Consider the following 17,942-nt stretch of genomic DNA (forward strand, 5'->3'; position numbering starts at 1 on the left):
AGATTTGGGATTACCCAGCATACTACAACAGCACAAAATCGGTTCTGGAATACTGGGTTACTGGTTTAAAATCATCCACCCAAAATTTGTACTTTTTGAAGACTATTCAGATGTACACATGACATTATGCAACTTATCTTTAAAATTCTAAGTGCCAAAACTCTTACCATCTATTTCATGAGAAAGGTAAGTTTAAAGTACACTGATTAATGCAGTCATTACACACAAATTAAGCAGCATATTAAAACAAGTAAATTTACTTAACAGTAACTTGCAGCAAATTGCAGAATCAGGAAAAAAGGGAAATTGTTGAAAATACATTTATTTTTTATGAACATCAGCTAAAATCACAGAAACAAAGTGAAGGTAAGATGCGAAAGAGATTATGAGCACCATTCATATGTAAACTTAATGTTAGTGTCATTGAGAATTTCTTCCACTTTTCTGTCAATTGCTTCAGATTGTGCGACTGTCAGGACTGTCCAATTTCCCCTGTAATTCATTTTTTAAGTATTGCACTTGAGAACATTCAATAGGTGTGTATTCTACCAATACTAGTGTATACAACAGCATGGGCCTAAAATCTTATTTGCACAGTGTCATTTCTTTTTTAAAGCCAAAGGTGATCTGTATTGCTGATGAATCTGGCTAATTGTATACAAGTAAATCAGATATATGCATAGCATTTTTTATTGTTTTGTCTGCAGTCACAAAATTATTAATTCATTTTTTAAGGCACACAATACACTGTTGAAAATCTCAAAAGAAATAAAAGCGCTAATTAGGGTTCCTTCCAGGAAATGTGTTGACGGGAAATTCTCTGGATTTCCCGGCAAAATTACCTTCCTGAATCCCGGGAAATTTGGGAAACAGACAATCAATCAAAAACGTGTTAAGTTTGTGAACAAATAACGGATATGTTTAAATTTATGCTAGCTGTTACCAAAGTTTGATTGACAGGTCTATAAATTGAAGCACCAGGAAAAACAAGACAACAAACACAATATGCAATTGGTCTTAAACTAGGCGTTTTAGGGCTGTTTGACATTAGGTCAGGTCCAGTAACTAGCCAGTTAAGTTGTTAAAAAACTACTGACAAAGAGTGTAAAGTTAGGACCGTTTTTTCAAAGAAACGTAAGCCCGACCCAGGCCGAAAACCAAAGCACTATTTACAACTCCAAGCTGCAGAGTGTTTAGTAGTTTTCAACCGATTTTGTCCTTCTACTATTTTACGCCAGTAGTTTCGGCATGGTGATTGTTCCAGTGCAGGTTGGCCCAAGATCAGATAAATGGAGGGCCACATTACTGTTTCTAAGTACTTGGTGGGCCGCAATAGGAGAAACTATTTTGTAGTGAAATACTGACCTTGCTGTTCTGATTTTTTGACCCAAATAATAGTATCATCTTTACATGGGTTCAGTTGAGTTTACATACGCGTTTACACCGTCACAAAACGCGAATAAGTCCTTATCACTGTGCAATAATGCACATGGGACTCTAATTCGATGATTTAATATTTAAAACTATGCCCAGAGCAATGCATTTACTGTGTGTACAGTAAGTTTTCACGGTTTATAGCCTTTTATTCTTTTGTGGCCCGATTGCATTTGCACAGCGGCCGTAATTTTGCCCCGACAGAGTTGTATGACAGGCGCGCTTTCGAGCTTAGTTTGTTTTTCACAAACGTAGTTGATTCGCTCCTGACTTTATAATCTGTGTCCGTAATTTTTTTAAATATACATTTCTATTTCGGGCAGGGCTTCTGGCATCAACTTTCTGGCTCAAACTTCAAACCTGATAACAACCAGCCCCTGTTGTAAAATCTAACCTGTCTTTGGGTACGACGCCACCAATACATCTTTCGGTATAAAGTTGTCGTAGGAATATTCTGCTGTTTTAGCTTCGAAAGCCGGGAATAGAATGTAATCTTTCCATACATATGGCGTTTTAGGCGGAGATGCTACTTATTCCACCAAACCTTCATAACATCTTTCCAGTATTTCACTGCTATCTTCTGTCAAAAGTGGTGCAACTTCCATTACGTATTTACGCCACATTCCCTTAATTTTTTCGAGATCCATTTTAGTAGTCGAAAACCTTTTTAAGTTGTCTGCGAAAGTACAACAAGCCACTTTGCTTGGTTGCTAGGCAGACACTAGGACCTAAAACATTAGATCTAGTTCATAAAGCGAATAAAATCTTTTTTTACTAACAATGGTTAGGAATTGGCCGAAAAAACTGCTATGTACCCTCAGGCTACGTGTTGTCGATGAACCGAAAAGTAGAGAGCATCGGTAGGAAATCATGAAACCCGATGAGAAGCTCAAAACATTAAAAACAAATCCGCAAGCACCCGAAGTAAAACGTAAATGAAGGTCAAACACTGGGTTGCAAACCGGTGCTGGCCGGGTCGTGATTTGAAACATTTTTGTAGCGGTTCTTGCATACGGCCATGTTGCCAAGTTTAAAGATACAACTTACATGAACTGTAATAAATGTTCATTGTTTTTTAAAGGCGGTCTGGTGAAAAAAACGTCAGTTTTAAAACGGTCCGTAGTGCAAGAAAGGTTAACTTCGCCAAGGACGGTCCCAAGCCCAGCTGAAAAAGAAGGAGGGTTGGGCGTCGGACTAGCAACCCGACCCCGTAAAACAAACTACCGCTACAGAAACAGCAAGACGAGTTACTACATTAAGCAGTGGCAAGAATGTGTGTTCGACCCAATCATTCATGACGGGCCAGGGTGAAAGCCCCAGGGAAGCTCTGGTCCCAATGAAGAGCAACATATTCTCTGCTACAACAATTAAAAAACCAGCAACCTGGAATGTAAGAACTTTGTTCCAATGTGGAAAATTGGCGCAAGTATTGCGCGAGTTTCACACCTACGGATTAAATGTTCTCGGTGTTAGTGAAATGGATTGGAAGTGGCAAACTGACTAGCGAGGGGAAGACAATTGTCTTTTCGGGACACAACAAACAGCATATACATGGTGTTGGGTTCGTGCTGAATCATTAAGCAAATCAGGCAATGGCTGGATGGAAACCAATCAGTGATCGAATAATTACTGCACGTTTTCACTCGCGCCATGGGAAAACATCTATTGTTCAGGTATATGCCCCTACAGAAGAGGCAGAAGATCAGAAAAGGATTTGTTTTATGACAAGCTCCAGGATAAATTAACTGGTATCCCTAAACATGATCTACAATTATTAATGGGCGACTTTAACGCACAGATTGATGGCAACAGGACTGGTTGGAGTGACATCTTAGGACCATTCGGTGTAGCAGGATATATTGATTACTGCATCAAATGTTAAGAGATGCAGGCATTTCCAGTTAATACCAGACATGATTTCACATATGTGATGAACACAGTAATGTGTACACAAACGAAAAAAATATACAACAGTCAATAGTAAGGTTTTGCAACCATCTCATTAGCTAGTGTTTTTAATGATTGAAAAATGATTTGCGTGGATATCATACTTTACATTTTCTTTATCAACAAATTGCACAATTAAAATCATACACACCAATGTGTTCACTAAGTAAACTTACAGTACAATAGTTTACAATAATAAGATAAGCATTGAATATTGCCGCAATCGAAAGTAGGTAGCTCACAAGTAAGTGTTTAGGGCAGGGGCGGGCAACTTCTCCATTCGGCGGGCCTGATATGGGAAAATGAAGTACTTGGCGGGCCGGATTCCTGAATCGATACATTAATCGCGTATTTATCCAGTGATTTAAAACGGATTTTTGACCACCTAACCAGGGTTGGGGAACCTTTTTGTTTATAAAGGCTACCAAACGATTTATCGACACTCGTGTAGGCCGCATAGACTATTTCCCAGGCCAAGGACAGTGATGTTCAAACTTTTTGACTTACAGAATGGTCGTTTTGCTATTTCCTCGTAGTTTGTAGGACTTACGGTCCAAGCTAATTAAAATTCCTCACTACATTTTCATCTTCACTACAACATTCAGGATTTATTTAAGCTAGAAATTGCTGAACCTGGAGTTTTTGGTAGTCCTATGGAAATCGCTTTATGTACCACTATGGGACCATGGGTCTTGTTTGAAAACCGCTGCCCTGGAACTAATCAAAAAATAATCTGCAATAAAATCAAAAATACGTTTCTGTCTATTTTTTTTCAGCGCCTGGTGCAGTCGGTTATATCAACATCTTAAAAATGTGTTTTGCCATCGAAGGCCGCACTTAGTGCCCTAAAAGGCCGCATGTGGCCTTTAGGCCGCAGGTTCCCACCCCTGAACTAGGCTATACGTGTGGAAACAAAGGAAACCGTTAAAGTAGGACACACACAAGGTTGGTAGTTTTGTCGTAACAATGGACGTATGGTGCAATGGTAACAACGGCGGGAATTTTTTTTTTGCTTTTGGGTGCGTTACTGTCCGTTGTAATTTGACGTAGTAACAACTGTAATTTGACGTAGTAAGCAAGTAATAGGGGATTGCGGCAGACTGTGGCCGCGGGTCACATTATCATGTAAGACCGGAAACTGTCCGCGGGCCGCTCAAAATCCCGTCGCGGGCCGGATCCGGCCCGCGGGCCGTATGTTGCCCACCCCTGGTTTAGGGCATAAGCATACACATCACAGAAACAAAGTTTATTAAAATACAAAACAATTTTATGAGCTCAACTCGTATGTAAACTTAATGTCAGTGTCACCCAGAATTGCTTTTACTTTGCGATCAATTTCTTCTGATTGTGCAACTGTCAAGTGGTCTTTCCAGCCTCCTACTTTTCCTGTAATTCAAATAAAATTGCTTTGTTTTAAGAAACAGGGAATACATTGCTCCTCAATACCAGTACAGACAAATCCAGTTAACTATGTGACTGGCATGCTAAGCCTTATTTATGTAATGAACCTCATTATTAATAATCCAGAGGATTAAATTTCTGTATGGCTACTGTTTGTATTAACAATCTATATGCAAATGAAGCGATTGTATCATTATCACACTTGTATTATATCATATTTATAATCATGCCACTTTTATCTGCTTTCCGTAGTTTGAACCATAAACAACTGTTTTAACATTATAGTGTAGACCAGTTGTAGAAATTGGACCAAAGGCAGCGTGCAACCGTTTGGATCTATAACCACAGTATTTAAGTTTGTTAGAATGTTTTACCGCCAGAAGGCCTAAACCTTAAACTAACATTACTAAAAAACAGTTTGTGTGGCCTTGGCAAAAAAGGTTCTTTACAACTGGCGTAAGATATCAAACTGATTAAAATAGCAATGAAGCAGAAAAAATGCAAATTTGTTAGGTACACAAACATGTGGTCAGTAGTGCAACCTCATAATACCATGTAGCTGTAGCTAGTTTAGTCATGATTCACCAATTTTGCAATCCACTACTTTCCACCACATAATGCTATAACAAAGTGCAGCCATTTCAGGTTGGTTGATTGTTCAGTGCACTTGTGCTCTGATTATCACCAAACAAACTCAACCGGTGATTTATTATGTATATTCATAACTAGTTTACCTTTTCGAAACATAGTCATTACGTCACCATTGTCAGCCACACGGTCTTTTGCATTTTCCTTCATGGAATTGAATGAAGTGTTTTTGTACAATTTCATTAATTTTCTCATCAGTAACCTTGACATCGATAAATACTGCAAGGGCCTTTATTTGTTCTGCAGGATTCTAAAAATGTTACAGATATAAAAATTAAGATGTTAGCTGATAGGCAAACTAATTCAGACAAATTCATGCATATTTAATCCAGCAAGCTTTTCAACACAATTATGCAGATTAAAAATGTGTTCATAAATGGTACGGTCAGGATTTGTGATTCCTATGGAATTAATTGGATTAAGTGATTAACTGGGTCATCTGTTATTATGGGTCCCCTTTCCTGAAGTTTGTGTCACAACATTGTGCCCATAAGGGTGGTGGTATCAAGTCTTTTTGATAAACACAAAAATCTGTGCTGATTAGCCCAAGCAGTGCCTGATAGAAGAGGCTTAACATAACAGTGCTTATATTGTATAAAGATAAAGACATGAATGTTTCATGTCCTCAAACACAAGAAACATGACATTCTCATCATTTTTATGTTGATACCAATCTTTCACATGTTCCAAATATCCTTCACCAGGTTTTCCAAGACAACCTTGTTTACCTGTAAATTGTGTGTGTCATTAGTTTTAATGTTCTCTGTGTTTGCATATTTTGTTAAAACTCTTCTTGTTATAGAGTTTAAGATTCTTAACTTAGTTGGGCCTGTTTGTTAAAAAAATATGCTTTTATGTGCTTGTTTGCAAAATTCGCCTGGTCAAATCATTCACCCTAATATATTTAACATTCCTGTTTATAAATTTCAACACAGACAAATGCAGTTAATCATGTAACAAATTTCCAAGCTTTTGTGTATTCAGTCGGTTCAGTCTGTGTATGCTTGTTTGGTTCCTAAATTCCCTGATTTAAATCAAAAAAAGTTGGCATAAACATTTTGAAACCATTATAATATGTATCAAAAAACTCTCAGTTGTTGGCTGTTGGTCCATGGTCATATTAAAATACCCTATTGATTTATTACGTAGGATGGCCATGAGAATGTTATTTTTACTGACTACTATCCAAAGGATTAATTAAGAAGCAAATCATTTACTGAAAGAGTTTTGACTCAGTGATCGTGGATATTAACATGCCTACTATTAGAGGGACAGATCCTGTGAATAGCATTTATGTCTATCCAAAGGAGTAAGCATTTTGTTCTGGCAGATCAAAAACCCATGTCACACTTTAAATTCACATCATCATAATTCATGAGTTGCATAAATTTGCATGCACTGAACATTGAGTTTTAGTCACCATTTTGCAAGTTTTTACTTACCAGCAATATGTACATCATAAAATTCTCTTTCACTTTTAGGAAAGAGATTGTACAGATCAACTTTGACAAAGTTATACCAGGAAACCAGTTGATCTTTAGGATTTCGCATCACATATATTATCTGCAACAAAAATGTACAATGGTAAGTTTATTTTTTCTCAAATGTATACAATCTCAGCCTAATGTTTTCAAGCACGTTTGTACTGATTAATTTCCTAAATCATCAGTACTCGTTCATATATTTTGACATATGGAATTTTTAAGTTTGTTTTATAAAAGCATATAACACCTTTGTATTGTAAGTATTGATGATTTGGCTAATCCCCAAAGACTTTTATATGTTACAGATATATTTTAAACCCAAGCCTAATACCCAAAGAGAGACAGATTTACATTAATATAAAAAACAGTTATCACTGCAATAACTGCTATTTTATGGTTTGATTTCATTACAAACCATACTTTAATTTTATATTTTTGTGTGCATAGTTACAAATGAAAAGTTCTCTGTCATTTTTAATGTTAATTTTTAAAGGCATTGTTCATTTTCCTGCTTTGCATTTACCATTGGCTGAATTTTCCTCTTCCATTAAATGTCTCTTTTTTATATCTTATTTTAAGTCTTTAATTTTTTAGGTTTACTCGATGTGGGTTTAACAGTGTGGGTTTATGATTAATTTTACAATTTTGTATTGGAAAGGCAACAAACTTTTTTGAATCGTTTAAGGTTGACAAGATTGCTTGGCAGATGAGTTCCAAAACATCTCCTGTCCAGTTTGGCAGCCTTCACTGCTTCATACTTGCAAACTGGAAAGAAAATTGAAAGGTATGAACTTTCTGGTTGTTATTTTGCTAAAAACTTTTACCAGTTGTGCATAAAAAGTTTTGACACAAACATGAGTGCAGCAGAATTCAATGGCAAAAAAATACTTTGTTTTGAAACCATGAAGTATATGGGAATTAAAACCTATTCTATGATTATGTCAGAGCCAATGCTCATTTAATTACACTCATTCTTGGACAGGAAGAATATAGACTGCTCATATTTTTTTTGCTTGCAACAGTATGCACATTTTAGACTTTAAAGTTGTCCTCCGTTTATTGGGGAGCTTGTGTGTATGTTAGGCATTAGAGCAGAGATTAGCTAAGCGGTATTTTAAACCCGCTAGTGACGTGCAATTTTGTGCAGGAAAGTCACCTAATGTTACATAGTCTTTATGGAGGCTGTGTGGACATGATTTTTTTGTTATTTTTGGATTGGAGCAGGGGTCACTAAACTTTTTTACACTGCGGGCCGGTTAAGTTCAATAATCATTCACGCGGGTCGCATGGTTCACTGTTTTAGCGCCGTCTTTCCAAACTAAGCCCGCGAGGCGATTTTATAGGGGGCGCCAAGATTTGGCCTTTCTACAATCCTATTTAAAATCTGGTGATGCGACTGATAAATTGTATAGTTAGTCTCAACTAAGGAGCAATGCTTGTATATTACGTCAGAAGTAACAAAAGAAGGCAATTGTTTGCGCACAATTAACACTTGTAGTCTTGTTTGTGACGTAACAAACTGCCTTTGATCTATCCTGGGGGTTGTATTTCTATGAAACTAGGCAATTTCAATTCTACTTATCGTGACAGGAAAACTTTCGTAAGGGGTACAATAATTTTTGAGTGTTACAAAGTTATCAATACGATATGGCAAACCAAGAAATGTGGTCGCAGGCCGGATATAATGAGCTCGGGCTGTAGTATGGTTACCCCTGGATTAGAGCATTAAAACATGTTAACATTAAACTACATAGATCAGACAAGGTACTACTTGTTTGTACCAAGTGCAACAAACACATGTGGCCCTTGGGTCACAGGCTCCCCACTCCCTGCTGCAAGAAATTTTTGGTCCAATGTTCAGATTTTTCAGATAAGCACAGTTAATATCTGCAAACGATTTTTCCTCTTGTGTATTACATTTTAAAGACTACCCACCCGGTCCGTACTCTAGGTAGTTGTAAAGTTGGTTGAAACCTCTTGCATTTTTAACTAATTTTGGATCGTCGTTGTACAGGAGTTGGCGTATGACCTCTGAAGTCCATGTTGTACCTAAAATGAAACTTGAAACTTTGTTGCCATGTTAAATTAAAATTGTACGGTTTCTAAGGGATAACTTTTACTGCACAATATGGTTTGATTTATACAGCAAACTAGGATGTTTTAAACAGAACAAAAGCAGTTTTGGGATAAAATCCAGTTTTTAAAGCCACTTTTGTGTTTTAGTCTGTTACTCAAGTTGCAAAATTGTCATTTAGATTTAAAGTTAACATTCTCTTCAGGCATATCGCCATGTTTGGAGGGACATACGTCCTCCTCCATAAACTGAGACCATGTATTTTGTAGCTAACATCAGAACAAACTAAACACTAAACATATTATACTCGATCCTATCAATAATTACCAAGGACCCAATAGGATGTTTACTATGTTTTGCAAACGCTGATATTTGAGAGCCCCAAAGTACTGTTGGCGGTATCCAAACTATACGTTGTCAAACTTTTTCAATGCATTGCGCACAAACGGTTTTTAGCCAGCGGTAAATTGTTTTTGTTCAACTATATCTGCAATTGCTACATGGTATAGCTGCAGTCGGCAACCCCTGAAACGCCTGGTGGTTTTCAAGGCATGCCAAACGATTTGCGTGTTTATATTCAAGTACTGTACGTGTAAAAATAATTTAAACTATTGCATTTGTTTTCATGCAATAGTCTTAAAATCTAACCTACATGCACAAAACCGTCTGCTTTCTGATTATAATCATTATTGAGATCAGCTGGCGCAAACAACCACTGATACTTACACAAATGTTGGCAAGCGAAGTCACTGGTTGACGACCCCGTGGTTTAGGAACGAGGCTAGTTTGTAGAACAAATAAAAAAACCTTGTCAAACACCCCATGAAAACACTATTTAATTTGATTGAGCCGCATTACCAAACTGGGTAAAACCTCAAACAAACAAACACATAAAAGGAAAAAATTTGCCTTTTTCAAAATATGGGATTTACATCAAACACATTGAATCAAATTTAAGCCCAATGTATCTCTGTTAACTCCATTTAAAAATGTTAAATATTTATTTTTGACAATTTGGTCACCCTCAAAATTAAAAACTAACCTGTCTTAGCGTACGATGCCACCAATACGTCCCCATCCCTCGGTACAAAGTTGTCGTACGAATATTGAGCAGTTGTAGCTTCGAAGCCCGGGAAAAGACAGTAATCTTTCCACACAGAGGGCTTTTTTGGTGGAGCAGCGATTTTCAGTAATTCTTCGTAGCACTTTACCAACATTTCATCGCTTCCTTCTGGCATAATTGGTACGATTTCCATCACAAACTTCCGAAACCTTTCCTTCATTTTTTCTGGGTCCATTTTATATCACGTTATTAGCTGGCGTTTTTTTTCTAATTTTAATTATGTTGTTTGTAAAATCAAAAAAAATACTGATGTTTTCTGTAAAATGACGTTTAATAATCAATACCAACAAAAAAGTGTTAAACACCATTGCTCGAAAATCCGTTCGTTTTATTTTCATCATCGGTGGGCGGGCAACGCCTGTCTGCCGTCGAGCTGCCTGTTGTAGAAATGTCGTTTAATGGGCTTTATGTGAGAACAAAACTTCCTGTCTGAGATAGCTGACATCCACAGGTCAGGAACCCATGGCTTGCACTTTTTAATATCTGACTTTAAAAGCTGTTCCGTCCCCTGGTGTATGATATACAGAGAGTACCGAGTTTCCCGTGAAAATTAATGACTCCTCACCCTTACAACAAACTTGTCATTGTCCAACATTGTAACCTTGCATTCTAAACCAAAAACAGCCAAAAGATAATCTTAATTCGCACTTAGATATTGGTCGCATGCAACGAAATTCCGCAGCTTATGCTTCCTGGCAAGACAACATGTACCCGCATACAACTATCAACCGGCAACGATGAGTACGTGCGCTACCAAGTTGCATTATATTACATCATCGGCTGTGGAAAATTTTGCTTCGTCATAATAGCTCTTTGTTAAGTAAACAAGTGAAATAATAACTCAGGGCTGAGTAGAGCGACACTAAGGAGAAATGCTCTTCAATCCGTATACTCAGCAAACATCAGTGCCGGCCTGCGCAAGCGCTCTTTAAACTTTTCCCCCTTGTGTACTCTTCAGAAATGTTGTTGCTACTACATGTGAATGACGTAGCATATTTACTAACCTTTAGCCGACTTATAGACTTGATAAATTTAAGCCACAAAAACACAACATGTAGCAAAAGTCAACTTATCACGAAATCATTCGAAAGTGTAATAACAAAACATAACTGCCTAGAACTTCCTGTACTAATGACAACAACGATTGTTGAAACGTCTGCACTGAGATGTATTGTGGTTTGTAGATGCTATTACACCTAACTGATGAGTTTGTTTAGTTTGCACGCAACGAGCATTCGTTAATTAATGGCTGTGCGATCCGATTTGTTCCAAGGAAATACGAAGTGCTTTTAAAGGTTGAAAAACAACCAATTTTTCTGTCAATTTATTTTGGCGCTTTGATGTCAATTGATTTAAAGTAAAAAATAAATAGATAACGTTTTTCTTCAAATCGATACATTATGAAGCCTCAAATCTCGTATGTAAACTTAATGTCAGTGTCCCCAAGAATTTCTTCAACTTTTCTGTCAATTGCTTCCGATTGTGCGATTGTTAGATGGTTTTTCCAATCGCCTATTTGACCTGTGATAAAGAAATGCATTTTTTTCTAAATTCTCTAGATCCAAAACCAGTTTAAAAATTATCTCGCCTGTGCAATATTTGTCACGAACAAACTTTTGGTTCATAAATATGTTACTTTTTACTTGGTGTTTTCATACTGATCTGCTATTTGCTTATTACCGACCGCCTAGCAAAACCGATACCTCGTTTACAAGTTAGTCAATTTATACGAAAACGTTTCTGTGTTGTCTTCACAAACTGTCAATCTTTTTGTAATTAATTTTACTGGTAAAATATACAGGATCGCCTGGTGCACGTTTATATCGCTTGGTGCACATTGATGTCGCTTGGTTTATCTTTATATCGCTTGGTGCACATTGAGGTCGCTTGGTGCACCTTTATGTCGCTTTGTGCCACCTTTATATCGCTTGGTGCACATTGATGTCGCTTGGTTTATCTTTATATCGCTTGGTGCACATTGAGGTCGCTTGGTGCACATTGAGGTCGCTTTGTGCCACCTTTATATCGCTTGGTGCACATTGAGGTCGCTTTGTGCCACCTTTATGTCGCTTGGTGCACATTGATGTCGCTTGGTGCACATTGAGGTCGCTTTGTGCCACCTTTATGTCGCTTGGTGCACATTGATGTCGCTTGGTTTATCTTTATATCGCTTGGTGCACATTGAGGTCGCTTGGTGCACCTTTATGTCGCTTGGTGCACCTTTATGTACCAAGTGAAATAAAGTTGAGCCAAATGTTATAACGGTACGCTAAGCAGTGATAAAAACGCACAGAGTGATTCAAGTTATCCAAGCGATCCTGTATATTTTAGATGCCCACTTTGGTTCTCCACTATTTTGGTCATTATAACGTTGCAATGTGCACAACTATTTCCGGGTTGCTAGATGTTTTAGAGCGATTATGTCTCTCTGATTTCTTGCACCAAGCGAAATTCACTTAAATAGACAAGGTAGACGTTTTATTATTTCACCTTTTCTGAACATCCGATTTGGTTGGACAGCGTAACCCTGGTATGCTTTGTTTAAAGATTTAAACGAAGTGTTTTCGGCGATCTCGGATATTTCACCTTCAGTGACCTTGACCTCGATGAACTCTGCTATCTCCTTGATGTGTTTCAGTGGATTCTACACACAAACTTGAAACGGTTAGTGTCCCTAGTTAAGTACTTCTGATTTCATGGTTGTTTGTTTATTTTGCCAAAGTGACAGGATAAGCTTTTTTTACGTCACAATGAGCAAAAACTGTCACAATATTTGACGTCACAATGAGCAAAAACTGTCGAATGTCAAAAACTGTCACAAGTCACAATGTTGTGTGTCGCCGTATATAAACTTGTGTGAAAGCAAATCGAAAAACTTTAAACATTTTAAAAGTACCTTGATCAACAACACTGTCAAGGGTAGAAATAAGATTTACTGTTTACCAAAAAAAAACATAATTAGTATTTCAAACTTGTTTCTTGACCTGTTTTAAGTCTTCATACGATAGAAACATGACATTATTATCATTTTTATGTCGATACCATTCTCTCACATGTTCCAAATATCCCTCTCCAGGTTTTCCGAATGCTCCTTGTTTATCTACAGCACATGTAGACTTTAGTGAGTCATCAATGGTGACTAACAGTACCTATATAAACGAGTTTCACCCCACCAACGTTTGATATCTTTGCAAAATTACATAAAAAGGTATCCACGAAATCGGGAAATACATCATTTATGTGGGCATGAAGCTTCTCGTTCGAAAAAATCTTGCAAAACCGTATTGACTGGTATGGACCAATGTCTTACCACCAGCTGCACTATCGAGACATTATACTTACAAACGCATATGCTTCAAAGTTTCTGGAAGGGTCCCAACACACTGCTTTAATCCGTTGCTGCCCGATTGTTACAATCATACAAAACATGTCAACAAGTTTTTCTCCATTTAACACTCGCAAATTGTTATTGTTTGTTTGTTTTTGTTATTTTTTCGTGAATAAGAAGCTTCATGCCCATATAATTGCATTCCCCGACATAGGTTGCAAACAGTTTGCACTGTCTTCAGCCTACTCATAATTTATTGGCTTAATTTTTTTGTACGTATTTGTTCATACAGAACCATCGTCAATAGGGGCAAAACTTGGGAGACGATTGACTGAAGCCTACTAAGCACTTATTACTCCTCGACTGCAAATTGGAAATTTTTGGTTTACATTTGACCTTATAAGTTTACCTTGAATATGCAAATCATAAAACTCTTTGGCATCTTTTGGCAGCACGGTGTAGGGCTGGCCCTTTGTAAACTTGTACCATGAAATGAGTTGGTCCTTCGGGTTTCGAATCACGTAGATAATCTAAATTGAGTGAATGTTTTTAAATGGCGAACATGATGTTTACGTCATGACCATGGCCTGTATGACGCCATAGACTCAATGCGATCCTAGCTTAACGTAACAAATGCAAGGTTTCTATAATTGGGCTTTAAACTGCCGTGTGATTTAACCTAACAGAAAATCTAAAGCGGCTAGGCATCATCGTCTCGTAATGGAATGTACATCAAACAAAAAGATAAACATATCAAGCAGTCAACAATTTAAATCGAGTTCGGTGATTTACAAACCGAATTGAAATCTATAGATCTTGTTGTAAATTTCCGCGAAGCAGCATTAACGACGACTTAATTAGGGCCTTAAAGGTCACTCATCTAACTTTATGAATTGTGTACAGATTAACAGTTAATATGTGGCCTGTCGTGGGATTCGAACCCACGGATTTTGTTTAACATCTTCACGGAGGGTGTGTAGTTTAATTGTGGGGGATTATAAGCACACAGAACAACGCACTGTCGAGTTTAAGCACTGAAGATTTCTTTTTGTTTGGTGCAAAAGCAAAATAACATGGAAGTGATGTTATATGTGTAAAAAAAGTTTTTGCACCTTTCGGAACTTTTTCAAGTTGACCAGGCTGCTCGGTAGATGGGTTCCAAAACATCTTCTCTCAAAGTCGACAGCTTCTACCGCCTCGTACTTGTAAACTAAAAAAGTCAAGTTGTTTTCATGTCTCTTCTAAAAAAAGTCATTACAAAAAGGACATACAGTTTTGACCAGTATTGTCTTGTCAATGGCCGTATATGCTATGTAGCCATAGTGTGTTGGGAGTCCCCAAGAGCCATATGCCTTACCACAGTGGTCGGCAACCGCCGGGCCGCGGTCCGGTACCGGTCCGGTACCGGTCCGCGACGAGTTCATTACCGGGCAGTATAATTTTTCAGGTTAAATGTTTGAAACATTTTGCCCATGTATCCCGGGGATGATACACTAATTTGGGCGTTTTCGTTGCTCGATATTTGTAGTTGTTTAAAGGCCGGTCCGCGAAAAAATTTCAGTTTCAAAAACGGAGCACAGTAGAAAAAAGGTTGCCGACCCCTGCGGCTTACCGCATAGGTTTGGTGGCACAAGAGCGCATAAACCATGGAAGAATTAGTTTCACAGTAGTTAGGTGGTTGCTTGGGAACTAAAGTGATGTCAGCACAGCCTTATATTTTAATATTAAAGCTGTAAGTCTACAAACAATAAGTAAGTTGCAGACAATGCACCCTGTTTCGACCTAACACAAAGTCTTATCAGTGCTCGTTTCAGGACGTAATCACGTAAGGCTATAGTTTAGCCATCTAACTGCACTCCAGGTTATTGAGAGTAACAGACTGATAGCCATGCTCCACCAAATCTGTTCGTTATCACAACTGAGCATAAACCACAGAGTTACTGGATCCATCATAGCCAAGCACTGGCTTATAATGGCCTGTGTCTTGTCACCAGCTGCACAGTTTGAAACAGTGTACTCTGCCTGCAGCTTACTTAGCATTGTAACGGCTCCATGCTTTTCAAGGCCAAACACGACAGTTGGTGACTTTAAACGCAAATTCCCTTAGTTTGTTTGTTTTGTCATACCAAGATTTTGATGACCAGTTATTTAAAATAGAAAGAAATATTCTGTTGTTGCTTCACGCAGTGTAACTAGCAGTGACAATAGTACAGAAACTAAAAAAAATGTGTCGCGTTATTGAAGATAAGTTGTAATTTACCCTTAAGCGTTCATACGGTATTGAGCTGCTGTGAATAAAGTGTGTATTGTTACTTACTGGGGCCGAATTCAAGATAGTTGAAAACCAGGTTAAATTTTCTCGATTTTTGTTGCATCTCTTTATCATTAAGATGCATGAGGTGACGGACTATCTCCGCTGTCCAAGTTGTTCCTGGAAAGTGCAACAATAAGTAAACGAGTGTAAGGTTCCATAGGACGATTCGCTTTCAGTTGTATAGTTTGAATGGTTGCGTGTTCAAATACCGTGCCGTGCATGTGAACAATAAGCGAGATTGTTTAGGTACATGTGTTTTAAGTAGTGATGCAGCGAAATCTTTTTGAATGTTTAGGGTTTGATTTCTGAAGTTGTCTTTCCGCTGTACAAAGTAAAACCAAAACGTTGTTCTAAATTGTAATCAGAATCTTGAAACAAAGTTTTAGTTCGCTCTAAAGTCCTACCACTCGCCAGTTGTGCTGTCCTAAACCTTTTGTGAACCCGGTTATAATAACTGTGGTGCTCGACTTGTACGACAAAAAGACATTAAATGATTTTGTGTTAACTATTTATTTAAATAACTATTCGTACTTTTTGAAGAAAATCAAAAATGAACTCTATGAAAATATTTCTCTCTGACATAAGTTTTTCTTGCGGTTTCAGTTATTTCAATCGGTTAATTGTACAAAATCTTTTAACTTCAAATCAAACCTGTTTTGGGATACGAAGCCACCAGAACATCGCCCTTTCGTGGTGTAAAGTTGTCGTAGGAATATTTTGCGGTTTCAGGTTCGAATCCCGGGTAGAAGATATTTCCTTTCCACTCGGATAATGGATCTTTCTGCTTCACAGACTCGTTCAGCTCATTTAACAAGCGATTCAGATCGACTTTGTGGTCGTTTCGCATCACAGATTTCATTTCGTTCATGAACCTATCACAGAACATTCGCAATTGTTCTGCGTTGTCCATATCTTTCAAACTTTTCTGATGTGTTCGGCAAACTTATAACACAAACCTATAACCTGTTAAATTTTTTAGAGTTAAGTCATTCAAGTTTGCCGAACCTTTTTAAAACATACGCTGCAGACAGTGCACTCTGTTTCGACCTATAAGGTCACATCAGTGCAGCTGGTGGCGAGAGATCGGTCGTATTGGTTAGTGTAGCCATCCAACGGCACTCCAGTTTGTTGGGAGTAACAAGCGACTATATAGTTGGAAACAGTGTGCACGGTCTGCAGCTTATCATTTATTCCCACCCAAATGCTTGCGTATGTAACAAATCTTAGTTTAGACGGTTCAATAATCGCTGTTGACATCATCTGTGCAAGATGCATCTATATGCACAACTATCAGTTGTGTTTTCAATTAAATTACTTTTTGAAAAAAAAATGTTTTGTGAAATCTTATCTTTGTTGAAAGTTTTTTTTAACGAAATGTTTTTTTAAGCTTTTTCGGCAGCTACTTATGACTTCATTATCGAATTGGAATAGATAACAATCATCACACAACAGCAATGCAACAGATCATTATTAAGTGATAATTGTAGGCAGGTATCATTTGCATTACTCGCGGTTGTGGAATGAACAAGTAACAGTTCAATTAGGGAAACATTTCATACAAGAGGTATGATAAGAAAGTGGCCGACCCTCTCTTTCGTGCTTACCACTCTGTTTGCAGACGGGCAGAACTGATTCGGAATGTTTGTCTAAAACTCTACACAGAACATTATAATAAGAGTTGTTTGGTAGTCGTGACCCCGAGAAATTTTGCATGAATCATTTTGAGCTATTTGCTGGCAGCCTTTAGTAGCTTTGTGCGGTAACTTGCCTCTGTTACATGATCAGCATGTGTCACTGGTTTGTGCCTGGCGCTTTCATTGCCGAAAAAGACATCTGTGCTTATTATATAAGGGTTGTTTATTGACTTCAAATTAACCGACAGAATATCTGGATCATGTAAAACAGACTTGGTTGAGGCGGGATTCGATCCCTAAACCCTGCAATCACTGTTGACGTTACTTCAACTTTTGAATAATCCTATGTCACTACAACGATTAAAAAGTTAGTAATACAGAATCATCATTCTCTACATCTAAAACTTGAAACATCAAACGCTCTGCTTTGAAAATTAGGTTTAGTACAGGTTTATTATCAATCAAGCTGCTTAAGTACCTTTGCAGTGAAACTGTGAGCATTGATTCAAACCAATCAGGTAGTCAATGCATAACCAGCTAAAACTGCTGAGTCAC

General features: G+C 37.7%; 1 protein-coding gene and 1 pseudogene across 2 annotated transcripts; both read right to left on the reverse strand.

The window, feature by feature from the left end:
• Positions 1-2,920: 2,920 nt before the first annotated feature.
• Positions 2,921-10,300, reverse strand: LOC145224246 (sulfotransferase 1C4-like; annotated as a pseudogene). The gene is made up of 7 exons (XR_013859594.1): positions 10,031-10,300; positions 8,850-8,963; positions 7,582-7,679; positions 6,873-6,993; positions 6,045-6,149; positions 5,517-5,682; positions 2,921-4,767 (listed from the first exon to the last, which is right to left on the reverse strand). The product of XR_013859594.1 is annotated as a sulfotransferase 1C4-like (transcript).
• Positions 10,301-11,519: 1,219 nt separating this feature from the next.
• LOC145223753 (sulfotransferase 2A1-like) lies at positions 11,520-16,663 on the reverse strand. The gene is made up of 7 exons (XM_080090145.1): positions 16,405-16,663; positions 15,757-15,870; positions 14,552-14,649; positions 13,849-13,969; positions 13,096-13,202; positions 12,602-12,755; positions 11,520-11,632 (listed from the first exon to the last, which is right to left on the reverse strand). Exons 1-7 carry the CDS (start codon positions 16,661-16,663, stop codon positions 11,520-11,522), a joined length of 966 nt encoding a protein of 321 aa, XP_079946271.1.
• Positions 16,664-17,942: the final 1,279 nt, after the last annotated feature.

This window comes from Phallusia mammillata, chromosome 4 (genome assembly GCF_965637545.1).
Source record: "Phallusia mammillata chromosome 4, kaPhaMamm4.hap1.1, whole genome shotgun sequence".
Classification (NCBI taxonomy): Eukaryota; Metazoa; Chordata; class Ascidiacea; order Phlebobranchia; family Ascidiidae; genus Phallusia; species Phallusia mammillata.

Bases quoted from the DNA above. Each gene is read 5' to 3' on its own strand.
- LOC145223753 (XM_080090145.1), bottom strand. From the start codon at position 16,663: ATGGACAACGCAGAACAATTGCGAATGTTCTGTGATAGGTTCATGAAC. The intron at 15,871-16,404 runs GTTTGATTTGAA...TGCACTTTCCAG, and splicing joins GGCTTCGTATCCCAAAACAG to GAACAACTTGGACAGCGGAG. The intron at 14,650-15,756 runs GTAAGTAACAAT...TGACTTTTTTAG, and splicing joins CTATCTTGAATTCGGCCCCA to TTTACAAGTACGAGGCGGTA.